At 38.5% G+C, this 21,007-nt stretch overlaps 1 protein-coding gene across 2 annotated transcripts in view; it reads right to left on the bottom strand.

The window, feature by feature from the left end:
• Nucleotides 1-15,233, bottom strand: part of GPC6 (glypican 6) — an 800,882-nt gene extending 785,649 nt beyond the window's left edge. The window contains exon 1 of one of the 2 annotated variants that reach the window (XM_068676998.1): nt 14,418-15,233. In XM_068676998.1, the coding sequence (XP_068533099.1) occupies nt 14,418-14,763 (346 nt within the window). In that variant the 5' untranslated portion in view covers nt 14,764-15,233. The remainder of the gene's footprint in view (nt 1-14,417) is intronic. The other variant, XM_068677007.1, reaches the window with a different exon arrangement.
• Between the last annotated feature and the right edge of the window lie 5,774 nt (nt 15,234-21,007).

Below are 21,007 nucleotides of genomic sequence, written 5' to 3'. Positions count from 1 at the left end.
TCATTATCCTGGTGGTTTCAAACAGCAACTTAGAGCTCAATTTTACATCAAATTATCTTGTGCCTGTTGGCCAGTGGTACCTTTGTAACCTTCTAAGGTGCTTCTGAAGTCAAGTGATTTCCCCAGGAGAAAATATTAAAGCTGCTGTTATTCCCACTGTCGAGATTGTATTTAGGCTCAGAAAGCAAATAAAACTTATAGTGAAAACAGGCAGAACCCATGAGACGTTCAAGGCCTCTCTTCTACTTTAACCTTAATGGAACACCTGAAAAGAATAGTTTCCTCTCAAGCAAAGAACACTAAGATTTCTGCTGCTAAATCTCCATGGAATATTTTCTTTACAGTGTTATTAATAATAATAATAACAAAAAAGTAAATAAATAATTTAGAATGAAAAACATTCTTTTGGCAGGGGTCTATGAACTAGGAACTCCTCTGCCCACCACCCACTCCCACTAACAGGAACAAAAACACCTTCCAAGTAACGCTTTCTCTGTTTCATATACAAATTTGAGGAAGAATTAACCCATTCTTGGAGATACTGACTATTGAAATCTCACCTTTAATATTATTATTGATATATTTCTACTATTTATTTCTGTGCACTTCCAATAGTTACACCCACTGCTTTTTCATAAAGACTCACTCCAGTGGAGAATAGAAAATATTTCCGTATAGGCTCCTACACCCACAATTTTTGAGGATTCTGCTCAGCGGGAGTAGGCAAGACTTACCCTCTCAGGCTGTGTGATTCCTTGGAACAAAATTGATATATCAGAAGGGATTCAGTCATCCGAGAATCTACAAGTTGAAGGTTGACTCACACCAGAAGTTGTGTTAAACCAAAGTGGGCCCTAAAGAACCTCGCTGTTCAAAATACAGATGCTTCTTTTTAATGTGGTTTGTTCGTTCAGAGTACTTGAAGAAACAAGGCCTGTTATCACTCCTGACAAATCCTAACAAGGCAATAGTAACATCTAATTCACTCTGTTTTGTCCAATTTAGGATATGCAATGCAATGAATTTCCCATAAAAACCCTTGGAAGATTATTCCATAAACCAAAAGCATTTCTCAAACTGCTTTAACATTATTGGTGACTGATTGCAATCTAGCATTTGATTACTAATAATTTAAATAACATTACCAGCACAGAAAGAAAATAGGAATTGTTAAAATATTCCACAAGGAGAAAATAAAGGAAACAAACCTTCTATCCTCAGCTATTTTCAAGTTGTTTGAGATTCTTTATTAAGAAATTTTCTAGATATGCAATGTTTTCAAGATAATAGCAATGTTAGCCTATTTTAAATCTACCTCATGTTTAAATAGATTTACTATAGACAGATTTCTCCTTGTGAAGAAAAAATAATTTTTACAACCTGATCTCAATCACTTTATTGCAATTCTTTTGCTTTGGATGCAGTAACAATTTATTAGGCAGAAACAGAATGAAGAGTGCCCTCACCTCAAAAAAGGGTTCCAGATCCACACCAGTTGTTTCAGTGAGCTTTACACCTAAACACATTATAGCCAAAAGAATTATACTTTTATTGGGCTAGAGCCTAAAAGACTGTTTCAACTCTTCCAAAACAGTGTCCTGCTATGTGCATACAAACATGTACAGAAACAAACATTGCCTCTGGCTTAGCGAATACACAATTATTCATGCACTATGGAATTGCTTCAAAACAAAATATCACATGCATACCTCCAGAACAACCTTGAAGATATTTTCTCAAAAGTTGAGAAGTGACAATTCAAATCTCCTACTCATCACCCTCATTCTCAGGAGTTCAGTCTTAGGTTAGATTCACTGCCTGATTACTCACCACAATTGTTGTTATGCGTTATATCTCTTTATGCACTATATCACGTAGCCTTAGATACCTATATGAAAACTCCATCCTGCAAGGCAGGAATATACCTAAAAATAAGAGGTTTTCAATACACACAGAGTTGTCCTAACTCTTTTTAGGAGCATTAAATATTCCAGAAACACAAGAAATGGTAAAAAAAAAAATAATATATATATATATATATATATATATAAAAATGTAAAAATAGTGAAAATGGTTAAAATATACTAAATGGTAAACATTTTTTTCTTCTTTTGAAATATGGAGGTATGTATTTGTCTATGTAGAAAAAAACACAAAATATTCTGAGCAGAATAGAAAAGGAATGATTTAGAAAGGAGACTTCAACAAGCAGTTGAAAAAGTAATCAGAATATATTCTTTAGATCATCTTTGCAAATTAACTCCTCACTCTTAAAAGACATGCATACAGCTCTCCTGTAGAATTAGATCAACATTTTTTTTTCAATAACAATTTGTTTGAATATTAATTTGCTGCTACATGTAGAATAACTTGGTAAATATCTTTGCTCCAAAGAGCTCTAAATGATTAGCATTTGCAGATCTCAGAGGAAAAAAAAAATTATAAATAAGAAAAATGTTTATGGAACAAATACTATTAATATTTAAAAACATGTTTTTCATATTGATATAAAAGTATCAAGACCATAAATGTGTACTAATCATAAAATGTGACTGCTAACTTACTATCATCTTGAAAAATGCTTACCCTACCCATTTTCAACTGGCTCTTGAAAAGCAAACAAACAAACAAAAAACTCATATTTGTGAATTGAAACTAATTAAGATTACATGCAAAGGTATAGAAACAGTACTGTCTTTGGTTTTATTCTATCAGTTCTTTCAGCATGACTCATCTGAACAGTCATTGCATTCAACAGTTTGATCAGCTGCTAACATCACAGAATGGAACAAAAGATTAGCATTTATGTATCAGCCATTAAAATGATGAGCCTAATTTGCCAACTCCATTAGTCTTTCTAGAAAGGTTTATTGTCTGTGCTGTACAATAACTGTAATAATGATGTTGAAATGACTATAAAAACTAACCTAAAACTATATAAATCAATGGCAAAGTTACATGCAGGATTCTTTAGCCCAAGTGCAGTTTATGGACCTGTATCTCATTCATTCAGCAACACAGACTAAAAAACTGCATGAATCTGCTCTTTATAATTTTATTCATCTTTCATTTGATTTTGTTCATGTTTCAGGAAAAAAAAAAAAAAAAGTAAATTATACAGGGTTTCTTCTTCAAAAGCAGATTTAGCTTGAGGGGTCCATTAAGCACGAGGGATGGCATTGACCATTCTACCACCAGAAGAATAAAAATTGTTCTAGAAGAAGCAAAACTAACAATTAAAACTATATAAATGTTAAAAAGAAAATTGGACCTCACTTATGATCCAAAATGTATCCACAGTGAAAAAAAATGTCTTGTATGTGACAGAATTTCAGCATAGTTTTTGAGTGATAGGGGCTGTTCAGGTGTATGAGTATATACAATTATCCATACACTGTGTTTACTCATGATGCACAGACTGTACTATTTCCAAGTGTTCTTCTCAGGAGAAGAGAAAGCATTAATCTCTTGGGTAGCAATTGGGATAGATGAACAATTTAAATCCATTCATCAGATATGCAAAAATTCCATTTGGTCAACAATCTGTATTTCTGTTTTTTCATCAGAAACTACGTTTAGTACACAAGATGCAAGCAAGAGTATGTGGTTTGCCCAGTTTCTGTACTGATTGTGCTCTGAACAGCGATTTACAGTGTCCAGCTGGAGCTGTTTTTTTTTTTTTTTAAAAAAAAAAAAAAAAAAAAAAAAAACTCAGACACTAAATTACTAATTAACAAGGTACAAAGATGCTTCCATAAAGGATCCATCAATTACTCCAGTAATCTCAATGGGATATGAAGCTGATGACCTTTAAAAGGACAACTGAAAAATTAAGCAGTATATTTACTTCCACTATATTTGTGATTTAAGTAATAGAAAAATATTGAAACAATATGTACATTGCTATTTTATGATCAAGTGACATGTAAGTCTCATGAGTTAACGTCATAAATATAAAATGTACTTTTTTTTTGTAGAAAGGACTGCGCACTGTATTTGCTCAGTGGTTCACACAATTAAATTATAATTTTAAATTCTGATAATCTATTGCTTTACTTAATTTTGCAAAATAATAATAATAATAATAAAAAGGAAGTTAATCTCAATTAAATTCTGCCACTCACTACATTTAATGGAGGTGGGCAAAAAACAGTTTTGGCAGAATTTGACTAAAAAATCCTTGTAACAAGTGTGCATGTGTGGCACAACCAATCTGATTCTAGTCAATTTATACATGGCTTTCAGTACTATGTCTTAGTAATTAAAGAAAAAAGAGGCTTTGGAGTTCTCATTTGAAGAATGGTACAGGATTTCTGAAGATCAACTTTAAGAACAAACAAATTGCTTTTTCAGTGTTCAATTTCAGGTAGCTGTTCCTTCATCAGCCAGGCTACATTGCAAAGACAGGTGTTTGTATTCAATCAATGCATTTCAGTTATGTTCCAGGTATTCAATTAACAATGCTCATTGCTAGCCAATAGCAAGCATGATGGACCATCTTGGAACAGAAGCAGTCAAGGAATATTGCTCCTGGCTTTTCACCAGTTCGATAAATAAAGCTCCCCTGTGCTGTTCTTTTAAATACCTTCATTTTTAAATTAGATTTTGATTTTCTGCTCAGAAACAACTATATCTGCTGAGCTATCACAACCTATTTTGCAACTTTGATTAGCATGATCTTTCCACCCACCCTGCTTTTTTACAACTGTACTGCTAGCAGAGTATAGACTGCTTCACAAAATAAACAGTAAAGATTTTATTAAGGTGGTTTCTTTTGCAGGCCAACTTTGCCAATTTCTTTTACATTTTGAAACCGCGTTAAATATGTACATGTTATGCAAAGTTTAGACTAGATAAGAATATTGTAAATTGCAAGGACTTTAACTGTTTAAAGAGAATATGGTCTGAGTCAGAAACTGTTCAAGAGGTATTTTCCATATCTCTCAAAAACACAGATACTGATGATGGACAAAATCCTATATTGCTAAAGTTTTAAAGCCAAAAGCTAATATAGGAGAAATAAATATTTATTTTCTGCTTATACTGTGAGTCAACTTTTTGAAACTAAATAAAATGTAGTCACTGTTTGAACTCTCAGCTTCTTTCTTTGTCAAACATTGTGTCAGTTTAAGAGCTTTGGAAAACGCTTTGTTTGGCCACTGGACACTGGGTGATCATCATCCCTTTACTTTGATGGATCACTGCATTGTTTGAATTTCCTGGGAACTAGAACACATTTAAAAACAAGGGCATTGATAAATTAAAAAGCATTTAAACATTCTGCAACAGTTTCTGGAGTTGGCTGACTGATCACTTATTACATGCAAGGGTACTTATTACATGCAAAGAACTGTTCTGCTTCTGTTTTAAACAATTTATATTTCAACAGTACCTCTACCATAAGCTCAATTTTATTTTACGTGTGGAAGCTGCATATAGTTGTGAATGGGTACCCTCAGGTGTAGAAAAGATTTAAAACATGAAAATAACAATAAATGGCAGTATATAAACCTGTGGATTAATAATCCAATCCATTTGCCTCATAAACCACAAATTTCAATATGCAATAAAATCAGCAGACACCTAGTAAACTGACCACATGAACATGATAAGAAGCAGGCAGTTCCCTAAGCATTCTTACTATGATCACTCAGACCAGGCAGATGTTCAGCTCATTCAGTTTTGGAGAACAGATGACTTTACTAGTACAGCTTGTCAATTTTGGTGATGCAGTAATAAAGTCAAGTGCAAAAGTGAGGATAAAATGCGGGAATGATCAGCTGTTGGTAATTTCTTCTCAATTATACCATAAAAGTACTATACAACTGGCACATTGCATTGTGCTGCCATGTGAAAATAAATAAATAAATAAATAAATAAATAAATAAATAAATAAATAAATAAAATATTTCACTTTCAGGTTCATGATAATCTTAAGGTACCTACCAGAAAGCCACCATCAAAAGAACACATTTAACCTTTCTGACAGAAAACTCCCATCCAGTGGGGTTAGGAGTAAATGAAAACATACGTTGACAGTCAGAATCCAAGTCTTTTGCAACTTTTTTTTTTTTTTTTTTTTTTTTTTTTCTTCTGGTAGAAAGGAAGTATAACCTAGAAACTCAGAGCCTGCTCTCTGAGGTTATGGAGCACAGTTAAAGTTATGACATACAGAACTGTGCAAAATCTGCATTGTTCTCTCTGAAACAAGGCAATTACATATCACATATTGAGCTTGATTTATCAATAGTTTTGCTTTCACAAAGCATACGAAGCAAAGAAAAAAGCTCTGAAGGAACCATTTAACATTGGAAATGCCAAAACATCTTGAATAGAACTTTTTCCATTTTGGAGATTTGGACTGATCAGGCCACCACAATCTGCTTTATACCGGATATTTAACCACCAAGATGATAACAAAAAAGAGAAATCTGACTATACAGACCAAGTAGAGCTAAAAAAAAAAAAAAAAGAAAAAAAAGAAAAATGGACCATCTCTGCTCCCTCCCTTCTTCTTTGTATCCTATTCATCCAAAACTTTGACTAGAATGAATGCACTTTTTTCAGCCTGGTTGCCTTCTCCTCCATAGGGTTTTAACTATGAGAAAGACCTTAATACCTAACCCAATGATTGCAAAGTGACTTGAGCAATGAGAGAAAGAAGTATCCCCATTCATGTTTCATTCATTTTCCAGAAACAGTCCGCTCTCCAACAGTTCATTCTACCTTATATTTTCTCCCCTGTTCTCTAAGTCAGCTTTTTACTAACCTCATTTCCTCTATCTAGAGATGTATTTTAGGACTCCAAAGCCACAGATGGCAACACTCACAGAAATCCAAAACTATAACACAGATCAATGTGGCATTTAGAAGGCAAGAGAAAGGGTTGTTCTAGATTCAACTGCTGCAACCATAAATACCAACACTTTATCTAAAAAGTTACCCATTACATGATTGAAAATGCCAGAAAAATGAAACTTAGAAAAGAGCAATTGAAAGAGAAACATTTACAGAAGATAGGAAACTGTATCCTGGACTGATAAGAACCTACAGCAAACGTACACAGGAGTCTGGTGGGAGCCTCCCTGGCAATAACCATCAATCAGCACAATCACACTTTGGATAACTGCACATAAAGATCCTTTCCCTAATATTATGCTTCACTTCTTAAAACATAATTCAGTTTAAGAAAGCCACTCTAGTTTCCTATATTAATTGCTTTTTATGGGCTGTAAAAGGAAAAATCCAAGGTCAAAAGGGACCCCAATAGCCAACTGCAAACATCATATGTGACAACTGCAGTGAGACACTCAGAGACTACATTTTTCCAGATTCAGGGTACTTCTATATACAGTAACAGTTCTCACAACCATGGCAGAATCCATATACCTACTCACGCTATACCATATTGGTGTCTGATACCCAGCTGTGCAACAGCCTCACCCCACGCGTTGACTTCCCTCCAAGATAAATTCAGACGGGTGTCTCTGCAGTGTTTAGTATGTTAAGCACCCAACCCATAAGTCAGTTGGACATAGCCAAAAATACCAGAGGCTGCCACCACAGATATGGCAAAAGCTACTACTATGGAGGTTCAGGAAGAATCTGTTTCTGGCAACAGAAAGGATTTGTTTTTTCTTAGAAGACAGGTTGTATTGCTTACTTCTTAGTCAAGCATGAGCTTTGAACTAATTAGATTACCCAATCCACAGGATTGGCACTGGTGCCTTGGCCTTTGTTCTTTCTGACATAAATGAACTGAACTCTGCGTAGTTTTTCATTTTGCTTATATTTGTATTTGTGTGTGCTTGGGCATGTTTTTTCAGATTGGTCCTGTAAGATAAAGTTTCAGCTGGATCACAAATACCTGTCCTGGTAAGTGTGTAGCTTGCCTGTTTTTTCAGTGCCTAAATGTGGCTTTGAGGCCATTCCAGATAAAAGTCGTGCTTTCACCTCCATGTATGCATGCACAATACATTATCCTGTAAAGCATACTGAACTGAATAGCCCTTGTAAGGCACCTGTTAAAAATAGTTGAGACTTCCACTTATTCTGGGAAATTTTCTCTGCTATTTTAAACCCAACAGGTCACTGAGCAGGTCCGAGGCTCCATTGTTATCAGAGTGTCTGTAGAAATGTTCCTTTCAGGAGAGGAAAAAAAAAAGTAGCTCTCAACGCTCCGTATCCTTTACATCTGCTGCTCAGCTGGAAACGCTGTTAAAAGGCCATTAGAAGCTTAAGGTAACAGACCTCGCAGGCTGCGAGAGCCAGAGAGCAATTTGCTGTTTGCGTTGGGAGCACCGGCCCTCGCCGCTCCCTCTCCGTGGACCGAAAGCAGCTCCTGTCGGAAGAGGTGGAAATCAATCCCCCGCCGGGGGGCTCCCGGCCGGGCTGGCGAGGGGCGGCAGAGCCGCCTCCTGGGCGCGTCCCGCCTGTGCAGCGCGGAGAGGCGGCTGCACGGGAAATGCGGAGAAAGCCCTCCCACCCCGCCGCCGGCCCTCACGCCTAGGGCAGGCCGGCTCGCCGGCGGGTAGCTCCCGCAGCCCCCGATACCGCTCACCCCTTTCGGGTTCGGAGCTCGAGAGGCTGCGTGGGAAGATACCGACGCTGCGCTTAACTCGAAGAAAGAGGTCGCGTTAAGTGAAGGAAGTTCATATGAGGGTGCTGGCGGTCTTTGTGGCAGCCTCCTAGGACACGGGCTGAAAAACGCTGTGAGGGAAAGGCTGGGTTTGGAGCGTGTGCAGCAGCTCTGTAGCAATAAACGGGGAAGAAAGCAAACCTTTTCAGAAGGTTTTAGGCTGTTTTTATATACAGAAGAATAAAGTGCTATGAATGTCACCAGGCACATGTTTTCCTGCCATCTGCAACACATTTTAAATTCCTTTTGCATCTTGTAATATATTCTCTCTGTTTAGCATAATAAGTACTCTGCTTTTAAACTCCAACCTTTAAATGCTGTTCCTAGGAATTTGTGGAGAAGTATTAATTCTTTGACACATATTTAAGCTGCTAAAAAAATTATGCCTGGCAGTATGAACAGTCTAAACCACAGAATGAAGGCTCCCATCCCGGGGAGATAGCACCCATTAACCAGGTATGAAGGGTAGCATAAAGTCATAGTTCATTGAAAATGTAATTTCATTTTGCTAGTAATGGGAGTGCTGATACTTTGATACTGTAATGGAGTTTTAAGCACCAAGCTTGTTATTTCAACTAGAAACTTTAATGTAATTATGCATTTTCACTTTACTAAGCAGAAAGGAAGATTAGTATGCATAGTTTTCTTACACATATCGTGGGGAATAAGACAGAGATCTCTGAGTGATATTGCAAGATCCTCAAGTCATTCAAAGAAGTGGCAGGTGGTAATTTTAAAGACAGATTACCCAGGAAAGCTTTTATTGTTGATCACTTGTTATAAGATTTGCCATTTGCAAGTAATTGTACATTCAGCTGAAACTGACCTTTTATGAGAGCCAAGTGGTAATATAAATGAAATGAATATATTCTTTATTGCAGTAATATAAAAAGAATGGCCTGAGCTTTTAACATAGTGCTTGACCTCTCTGGTGTCTGAACACCACCTAATCTCAGGAGTATTTCACAATAGCATATGATGAAACCAGTACTAATACAGCATTACAACAGTTTAACACAATAGCACTTAGAAGTGTGGAAAATATTATAGCTTTAGGTATGCTTTTGGATTATAAATCAAACAGTTTATAGAAAAAAAAAAAAAGATAATTGGAGTACAATACACTGAAATTCATCATTACACTAATTATTAAAGCATTGCTGCTTCTACTTTAAATCCTCTTTTCCAAAATACACTACCATAAAATCAGATCAGAAAACTCCAGATGCTAAAATTTAAAATTCTCAGTCAAAATCAATTATTTATAAACATTAAAAACATGCTATTTCTCCTCCAAGGCCCTGATCTTACAAAGAGTACTTTCAGGTTTAGATGTGCATACATAAGTTGTATTCACTTTAATAGAACTGGTCACATACAAACCAATAAATATGCACAACAGTGATAGCAAAGCCAGGTCTTAGAAAAACTATACTCCCTCCTTGCTAAATGCACACATGCACTCACAATGGGAAAATAGGGCACATCATAAGGGAGTGTGACCAGAGAGTCTCTTGCTGTTGCAGTTACTGAAATCACGGAGGTGAGAAGCAGTCATACACAAGGTAGAGGATACTTTTACAACAGGGTTAAAACAAGACAAGCACAGTAGATTACATCAAATTCCACATCCATCTTCATTTTCGCCACTAAATTCAGGAATGAATTAACCTCCAGTGGCCCAATTCAGATTTCACAAGTTTGCATCGATTATATTATTGATTTCGATAAGGCTATTCCTATTTTATACTCATGAGACAGCTACACATGGTTTCTTTGAATCCCCATTTGTTCACAGAATTCTCAGTGACATCAGTAAAGAAACAGTAAAAGAAAACATTAATTAAGAAGCGCTTTGACATGGACATGGTCAGGAGAATTTTCCACTGTTCTTCTGTAAATCTGTCATTACATATTAGAACTACTTAAAGCAAAGAAAAACATTCATATATTGGAATGTTTGGCATGGACTAATAGCTCAATTGCATGAGTGACTACTGAGTTTATTTTTATTATTATTATTACCACTTTAGAGCTACAAGCAACTGTGTTATGTTTGCTAGTTTTCTTCAGCCAACACCTCTAAATTATGCCAGTATGAAACCCATTCATCAAAGTACAATTTCAAGTGACTCCTGACCTTCAAAATGAAGGGTTTGCTTCTGCTTTCATTTCAGTTACTTTCACTATAGTGTCTATGTGTTGCCAGAATCTCACCTCATTCATCATCTGCACAGAACAAAGCGCTCTAACTTCTTAAGAACTATTTAGAATTCAACATCTTTATAGAAGAAACACTTCTAGTGTTTCTTTAAATACACTATTAAATACATTATTATTCAACATCTATTAAAAAAAAAAAAAAAAAGGCAGCAAAACAAAACAAATCCAACAACAGAACAGTTTGAGGTAAGGACATGCTCCACCTTTAACTTTGATGTCTCATACTCCTGGTTTCCCATACAATGCTTACTTAAAGTTACTAAAATCATGGCTGGATTAAAAACAAGTATTGTTAACAGATATGTGATGTGACTTCACTTTTGAATTAACTTTTAGGTGACAGATTTTCCTAGACTGAAACATTTCTATAAAGTCATGAAGAGCTCTGCTCAGAACTCCTGAATATTGGATTACAGTAGCATGAACCTGACAGTTCAATTCTTTTTCAAATGCAGGATGCTCAGTTTTACAATAGGACAGATTTTACAAGGATATCCCAGTGTACGACACAAACTACTGACACCCACCCTGTGACTGATGCTGGTTTTACACAGAATCAGGCCCACAGCAGCATAATACATACACAACAAACTTTCCTCTATCTACCCCCTCATCATTCACAGGCAAAGTTCCTTTATTGAGGACTTACTTCCTTTGATGACCTGTGTTGTAAACCATCTTTATATGCCATACTCAGTGTACGTCACAGCACCAGAATTTGGTGATCAGACGATGTTAGATGCAAGCAAGCTGGTTACAAATAACTGCTATACAATTTCATTGAACAATTTAGCATTGTTATAAAGGCATAGCAGATGACCATAATTATATCACTGCCAACTTCAACACATTTCATTTGTAATAAAATACAGTAGGAAAACCTTGCCTTACAGTGCACAAACAGGTAGCTTTTAAAATCCTATACTTCCACCTTCTCCATTCAGAATTTTATAGTGAATGCTGGTATAAATAATTTTACAAAAACATTTAACCAAGTTTGGTTTTGTTGCTCCTTTCAGCAGAGGGGTACCTAGCCTCTGCGTGTCCATAGCCTCTTTTATTTAAATAGACTGTTGAGCTCTTTGCATGAGTACATCTGTGCTACCACTTCAGTTTATCCAGTTTCAACAGTCCTTGCCAGAAAGTAGCTTTTTAACAAATGACAAATGGAAACATATGACTACTGCTAAATCAAAAGACATCAACCATACTGTGTATTACTATTTTCCATCATATAACCAAGTCATCAATGAAAAGTCTCTTAAAAACACACTTGTTCAGAAATATGAACATAATTAAAGTACTCTGAACTCTTTAAAACATGGGGCCTTTGACAGACTACACTTGTTTCATAACAGTAACAAATTGCTTTTTTAACCAAATCAGCATGGTGGAAAAGGACAGAAAGAAAACAATTACTCTGAAATCTGTATGTTAATTGCTTTAATTAAGCACTTCCAACATTGTGCCTGGTTGCAAATAGGTAGCTTTCACATTAACAAGATCTCATGCTTCACAAGCAGTTATTATAAAACCTCTCAGCACCACAGGAAAAGTGTTCTCTGATACACACCTTCAACAATCTCAATCTTCCAACAACTGAGTAGCTACACACAAACTGCTTTAAATTTCATACACCTATACACTAACTAACCAAAAGTCAGATAAGCCACAAAGAAAATAAACAACTTGTAATAAGAAGTGCAGAAAACAATAATTCACACCTGCATAAAACATAAAGTATGTGTTCCTTGTAAACCTTAAGAGGAAACTGAAAAGTGATTTTAGATTTAACTATTATTAAATATTTAGCTACCATGAGTCTTTCTGTATTGGTACATGTTAACAAAAACTTGCAAACTGAGTAACCAGAAGAATGCCTTAAAAGTGAATGGCATCTTTGCTTTGAACATTCAAAAAATAAGTAAGACGATAAAACTGGTCTGTGAGCTGAAAGCAACAAGTGTTTAAACAAACTTACTAAAACACTGAAATTCACTGGAATTCATTCTCCTTTAATTATGACAGGGAATATTCTACCACCCTGTCTCCAGGCAGATGGAGTAACATTAAGCAAAGGGAAAGAAAGTATGACCACAGGGTCTGTGGCTCACAAGAGAGATATCATAAAACTGCATATAACAACAAGCAACTTAAGTTTTTAAATAAGAACACAGAAAGACCAGACAATTGGTGAGCCCAAAGGATGAAGGTGCCTGTGGAATAGTAACATGGACAGGCCCCACTCTCTCCCACCTTGTTCCAACACATGTTAGTAGGTCAGACCTACTTGTCCAAAGGAACCACCAGAGCTATGCAGAGACGGGGTCTGTTATGCATTGGCAACATGGAACAAGCTTCCTAACATTTTTATGAAATACATCCTCACTGTCCTAAGATATTCCACATTTATCATTCCTCTTGAAAAGTGCTAAATTGTGCACAGTAAGTAACTGTGGCTTTATTTCACCTCAGGAAAAATGTACTGCTTCCAACTTTAAAAAGGAAGCAAGATAACTGAGGAGCATCTAATTCACTGTACTAACAGCAAAATCTAGCAGCAAAGTGTTAAGTGGCTAAGCAGAAACCTTTCTTGAGGGCTCAAGCAGTCCAATTTGAGCAGCTGAAGCTCATGCCTTCTCATATTATTTCTCTCTTTTTGTCATGCTCTCCAATTGCTAAAGGATTATCTGCCTCGGACATATTTTCATTCAATCAGTTCCAAAGATGCAATATGGATAAGGGAAAAGCTGGCAAATAAAAATTACAATTGTAATAATAATAAAACACGTTTCGTATGTAGACTGAGGTATAACCTGTTGTAGGCATGTTTCAGCATAAGGAAGAGCTAACTGAGAGGCTGCCCGGCGTCTCCGGCTGCGGGGGACGCAGCCGGCTGGGGGGGGGGGGGGGGGGGGATGAATGGGGGGAGGTGGTGCGGAGAGGGGGATTTCTCTCCAGCAGCTAATGCTTCTGATCTTTTTGGGCTGCGCCTCCAAGAGGCTGGCCTCGCCCCGTCAGAAAGGGCAGCGGCGGCGGCGGGGGCACGGAGCGGCCGGGGACACAGGACACAGCCTGCCAGCCTCGGCGGCCCCAGGCAAGGCTGCCTCTCCCCCCTCCTCCTCCCTCACGCCCCGTCCCCGCTGGCAGAGGGCAAAGTTATTGCCCCCTGCACACAACGGCAGCAGGAGCCACTGCGGAACAGCTTTCTGCCTCCAGCAACCCGGCTGCAACTCTCAAGAAGTTTCTGCAGGCGAACAAAATCGGTGCTGAGGCTCACCCGCGTCCTCATTTTTTTTTCCCTTTTCTTTCCTTTTTCTTACCCCCGCCCCCATAGCTTTTTTTTTTAATGTTTCATAAACCCATTCATTTCTTTACACGCGCGCGCCCCGCCGGCGAGCACCGGGTGCCCCCGGGAGCCGGCAGAGCCGCTCCACTCCGCGCACGCAGCCCAGCCCCGCATCCGCGGCGAGTGCGCGCAGCCGGCTGCCGGTGACACCCCTCCTTCCACCACCACCACCACCACCATCACCCCTCCGCGACCCCAGCCCCTTACCTGCGATCTCCTGGTAGGGCACGCTGGCCAGGCTGAAGCCCTTGGCGCTGTACGCCTGCCGCACCTCGCCGCAGCTCCGCGCTTTGCTGTCGGTCCCCGCGGCCGCGGGCGGCAGCAGCAGCAGGAGCAGGAGCAGCCCCGCCAGGGCGCAGCGCGCAGCCCCCCGCGCCGCCGGCATGGCGCGGCGCGCAAGTCCCGCGCAGCGCGCAAGTCCCGCGCCGTCGCCGCGCAGCCACCGCGCCGCCGCCGCGCCCCCCGGTTGAGGGGGCGGCGGCCCGTGAGCCCCCCGGCCGCCGAGGCAAACTTTTGGGAGGCGGGGGGAAGGTGGTCGCGCACACACACTCATGCGCGCACGGTGCGCAGGGAAAGAGGCAGCTTCGTCCCTCCGGCTGCTGGTCCAAATGTAAAAGGGTCTCGCCCCCCGCCAAAAAATAAAATAAAATATAATAATAATAAAAAATATGTGGTGGCGGGGACCCTGGCTATAGGTGGTGGAGATTGACACCGCGGGCGCGTTGCTGCGAGCGGAGTCCCGGGTCAGCGGCGGCGCGATCTGCCGCGGAGCTGCGCCTGCCGCCTCTGCGAGGCTGGAGGTGGTGGAGAAAGCAGCCGGCGTGGGGATGGACTGGACAGCGGCTCTGTGCGTGCGTGTGTCTGTGTGTGTGTGTGTGTGTACATGTGCATGCGTGTGGTGCACTGGGTGCGTGTGCTTGTATTTACGGGATCCGGGGAAACCTCTGCTCCGCGCAGCGCTGGAGCAGCCTCCTGAACCAGGCAGGGCGAAATCCTGGAGGCAGATACAGCGAGGGAGAGACACACACACACACACACACACACACACACACGCACACACACACACACACACACACGCACACATACAGAAACGTGCTACACATTGCATATCTGAAATACAGGAGCAGAAAGCAAATCCTGGCGTGGATCGCTGTTTGCTGGCGGAAGGAAGGAAAAGCACCCACATCTCTGAAAACTTCCTCCTCACCACAAATCCAGGCGCTCCTGGCCCTAAAATTACAAACTGCCTGCTAGTGAGAAGTCAAAAAAGGTGCTCATCGACAGTTTTGCTCTCTGTAATGTCAGATTTGGAGTGGGCCTCATAAATACTTTTATTTTCATTAATTATTATTTGTTGCACATGTAAATGCCTAAGATGAAGAGCTATAATGAGGAAGAGCCCATCATCTAAAGGAGAGGGAAGGAAAGCTGTTTCTGTGCAAGAGACAGAGCAGAATGAGGGAGAGACTAAGAAAAAAAAAAGAAAAAAGAAAAAAAAAAAAAAGAAAAAGCAGTCCTTGACCCAGGTAATTTGCACCACCCTAGGAGAGGAGAACAGGGGACAAAGCCATAAATTCTCTCCTGCAAATGAGCACCTGCAAAGAACTGAATGGGGGAAGTGAAGAAAATTCCTGCAAGGTGAATTCAGTCTCTGCTTAAGGAGAAAGAAAAATATTCTGTTCTTAAGTGTTTGATAGTAAAATCCAAAGTTAGAGTTTGAAAGGATTTATTGCAGTGCTTTTTACAAGTGCTGTAGAGAAGTGTGATATTTTGTCAAAAGTATACAGACAGAGATGTCAGGCCCAGGATGAAGTGAAGCAGGCCAACAGAAGAGATAAAAGACCACAAGCTTTCAGGCACACTTATCAGTGAGAAGCCACACAGCAATGCCATGTCAGTATCATAATTCAAGATGGATTCAAATTAGACCAAAATGATTAGGTACCAATACTACTGTAGTGTCACAGTAACTGCAATATTAGTCTTGGGTCTGGGCCAGTGTATACAGGATGGTCTCACCAGTCATATACTTCCCTAGCCTCCCTTACCATTTACACTCTCCCACATTGTCATTTCTTACTCTTCCCTCTCCTTTTCTCTACCAACAGAATGATGGTGCTCTGACACTACTTTTGTACCTGCAGAGAAGCAGAATTCACATGTGCTTGCTTTGTCCTTCCTCTTCCTAGCAAAGTTCTTGGATGTGCAGAGCCAAGGGGCCCAGGAAAGCATGTATGAACAATGAATTTCGTTAGAACAGAGTCCTGTAAGCCAGCCAGTGGTAACATCCAGGTTTATCTAGTGTAAGACAGGATGGAAGTCCTCTGTTACCTGCCTGCTACAAATAATAAGCTGCTTCTGTGTGGTAGTGACACCAGATAAATTAAATGTTAGGCAAGGTCCATAAATTTACTGCTATTTGGAGAAGCTTCAGCAGATCTTAAAATACATCCATGTCACCCCAAGATAGGATCAAGAGGGTGTTTGGAATGTTATGTGTACTTCATTTCTTTTGGAGTGCTCAAACTTTCCTCTGCACTGTGGTCAAAACAGAGAGTTAGCTTACCGCATATGACAGACGCCCCCACAATCCAATCTTTTTCAGCACTTCAACCCACAGAAAAATTATTTGACACAAATTCAAAGATGCACATGAGTAAAATCAGAGCAAACTGGTTCAAAATGCACAAATCATTGTAGGAAAAAAAAAAAAAAAAAGACATGATTAACTCAGGAGTTGATCTAGTTAATCAATATTTCTTTTCCAATAAAATTGTAAATTTGCTAGAAAGGAGAGCTTACTCACCTCTATTTATTTTTTTTTCAAATACCAGTTGAATTCATAGCTTTGATAGTATGGCAGTAATTTATATAAGGCAACAATAGTATGAATGAACATGTATATTATATGGAAAACTGCTGTGGGAAACTCAGACTCATTTCCATCCTTGAGTCCAGCCTCTGACATAAATGGTCAAGACATCTGGCTGCATCGCAGTCCTACATGTTAAATGATCACTTGTTCTCCCAAGAGCTCTAATTGAATCTCACGTTTAAACACAGATATTTTTACCACTTCCACAAATCTCCTACTCATCACATGGGAGAATCATTTTGCATTCTCAGTACATATGTAATTAATTTTATACAAAGTGGAAGATCTCCAAAGAAAGCTCAGGTCAGAATGCTCTCCAAGCCAGTGGCTTTAGCAATCCCTTAGAAACATAACACCTCCTATCAGGTATGATAGGCACAAGATAAAATTTCTCATATTTCAGTACCTAGACTATTAGGATATTTCATGTGGTCTCACTATATCTACCCTTTTTCAGCTGTCTGAGCTTACAAAAACACATAACTAGCATGTTGCAAAAGAGGTGAAAACACCTCTTTAATTTGTTATTTTAGAAGGAGGAACAAGTGACCACTGGTTGCAGATTTAGAAACAATTTAATGTATATAAAATGTTAAATAAAACCTACTTCCTCCTCATTGACATGGTGATTAATACCTTCCTGGTTAAAGTGTTCTCCAGCTGAGATGGACTTGATTCTGAGTTGCTGCATATTGGTGAATGCTCAGGCCTCTAAATTGTCTGGCAAATGCCTACCTTTTCCTACATCAATTTTGGGAAGCAACAAATTCAGTTAATTTTGCATAAGCACCAACAGGAAACATTTAGTTTTAGTTAATGGAACATTTTAATCACCAGGGGGCTGCTTTTGCTTATTTTCTATTTCTGTGAAAAAAATAACATAACATAACATAACATAACATAACATAACATAACATAACATAACATAACATAACATAACATAACATAACATAACATAACATAACATAACATTAAATAATAAATACATATTTATTTATTTATTTTTAATATTTTGCTTTCTTTGCAACCAGACTGAAAATCAATCATTTACTCATGTGGAGATCCCCCTCCACCAAACTTGTTCAATGTAGCAACATAGATTACTCCTTGAATGAAGATTTTGCAATGCATCTAGTTTTTAAGTTTACCATGACTATGGGCCTTGTTGTTGGTGGTATTTTTTTCCCAAGTTATTCCAAGTACAAAGTGTTCATTCATATCAAGTTCTACTGATTGATTTTTTGTGAACTCTTTCCCACAGTTGTGCCAAAAATGTGGAAGATGAATGATTTTTAACCTTTGTTTACAAATACTTTTATAACAAATGAATTAAAAGTAATCATTCACACTACATCATAATAAAAATGTCAATGCAAAGTGGAGCAACAGCCAGCATTAATTCCTCCAACCATTGGAACACTCTGCCCCACATGGCTGAGACAGTTTTATAGTGCAGGAATGGAGCTATGAAATCTCCAAACAATCAGGACGAAAATAAATATTGAATTGCTGCATCATTTGCCAAGCAGACATCATCCTGAGCTCCAAACAATTCAAGGACATGGTGGAAAAATATGATTATGAATTTTAAAAATTGTAATGTGTAGTACATAGGAATGAAATTGAGATTGTAAAAGGAAGTTGTACTCATTTGTTCATATTTTTGAGTTATTTCAGTTTGCAAACATGATAAATGATGTTACTTTGAAAGATGCATAGATTTATTTTCAGGTGTTATCAAAAAAATCTTGTTGATGTCATAGGTATTAAGGGGACTGTATAGACAAAAGCATCTTTCATCTGACTTGACAACAAAGCTTTGGCAAATGTCAAAAAGTTCTATAACTCAACTTTACAAACAAACAAAAAAAAAAAAGCTGACTTCTGGACTCACTGTTAAATCTATGTGCTCCTTAGACTTGCAGCTTTCACATAATAGACTTCTAGCAAGAAGGTTTTGTGGAATGAGGCAATAATCAGTGGGATTCTTAGATGTTCAATAGAATTATTGCTGTTGAAGTGACTGGTGTCTTAGTTAATTTCTAAATGAGGAAGACTTGTGGAATTAGCCTCAGTCTGTGGATAGAAGGCCTTGTAGAACTTCAGAACTGTAGCCCTGCATGTGGGAGTGGCAGGACCTTTTCATCATCTTAGGGGGAGATCCAGTCCCGTACAAATATCCAGTGCATATTTTTTTTGAGTACAGATCACCTCCTGGATATTGAGGACCAAGTCATGTACACTCCAGGTGGTACCTACATATGCCTCAATAGAGAAATATGAACATGTTCCTTTTTTGCTAAAACTGTGTGTACAAATACAAAGAAATAACATGAAGAAAATATTCTAGGTCTACGGTGTCTACCCCAGGTGGACATGGTTATTTAAAAGCCCAGAAATCTGTAACTTTATGGTGATGACATAACACTGTGAATGAAATTAAGCTATTAATTTATCCCAATAAAACTTTTCAAAATCAAAGACCAATTCTATGAAGGCATACATGACAGTGTGAAAAGGTCCTTTGTACTTTTTTTTTTTTTCCATGTTGCGTCCAGAGCCTTCATTGATAGTCTTCCTCCACACCTCACAAACTGATTTTACCTATCATTCTGTGTTAGAAGGAGATTTTTTTTTTTCCCTTTACACTGTATAGTGTTGTACTGGGTTTGGCTGGAATGTTAACTTTCCCTGCAGCAGCCCATACAGTGCTGTGCTCTGCACTTGTAGCTGGAACAGCAGTGTTATCACACCAGTGTTGTGTCTGCTGCTAAGCAGTGCTGGCACAGCATCAGGACTCTCTCTGACCCTCCTAGAGGGTGGGCAAAAAAGTAAGAAAAGAAACATCACCAGGGCAGCTGACCTAAACCAACCAAAGGGATATTCCATTCCATACTCAGCAATAAAAGGTGGAAACGGGAAGAAGAGGGGAGGGGTGGGCTCTCGTGAAAACATCGGTCCTCCTCCCGAATACCAGCTATGTGTGTTGAGGCCCTGCTTCAAGGATGTGGTCAAGCATCGCTCATTTGTGGGAAACAGAAAGTAATTTCTTTCCTCTGCACTTCCACATAGACTTTGTTTAGTTTGTTTGTTTGTTTTCCCTTTCATCTTCTCTTTTCCCCTTTCCATTTTTTTTCCTTTGGTTAAATTGTTTAGTTAATAATAATATTTCTTTAATAATAATATTTTTTTCCCTTTAATTAAATTATCCTTATCTCAACCCATGTGTTTTTCTTTACTTTACTTCTTCCCCTCCTCATCTAAGGAGGGGGAGTGAGAAAATTGTTGTGGTGTTTAGCTGCCTAGCATGGTAAAACCACCACAAGTGTTTTCTGCAAAATTAATACAAAATCCAATTCTTTCCAAAAAATAAGCTCTAGAAGCACAGGTGTGAAGAATTCATCTTGCTCTTGAAGTTGTACTCAAAAAATAGAAATGTCAACACAGCTGTTAGATAAGTCCTTTCAGAAAAGGTTTTCAGACTCATGGCCAAGAAAAGAGACCTGCTAAATATACAAAATAATGAAATACAGCTAGCTTTCTTTCCTCTGAAATTTTCAGAGACAGAAGGTAAAAAAATGATCTAAGATTCCATATGCTCAGTTACACATAATATAGGAGGCTTAGGCTCCCATAAAAAAGGTTTATAAGTGGTAATCAGTGATATCATATTAATTATAAGCAGTAGTGGTTGTTCTTGAAATCTGCAGGCTATGCTATTTTGGGCAAATAGCAGCATTTTATTTTAGCTGTTCATTTTATGAAACCTTTTGTGAACAAATTCTAGAAGTTTATGACTCTGTATTATAAATATCATAGCGAATGAATGGGTAGGTGGAAATGCCTGGGCTTTGAAGTAAGAGTACTCAAAGGGTTGACAGAACCATTGCTCCTTTTAGCTGATGAGTACAGCAAATCATTC

Source organism: Anas acuta, chromosome 1 (assembly GCF_963932015.1).
Source record: "Anas acuta chromosome 1, bAnaAcu1.1, whole genome shotgun sequence".
Classification (NCBI taxonomy): domain Eukaryota; kingdom Metazoa; phylum Chordata; class Aves; order Anseriformes; family Anatidae; genus Anas; species Anas acuta.
The sequence above is the reverse complement of the archived record's forward strand: the minus strand, read 5'-3'. Positions and strand labels throughout refer to the sequence as shown.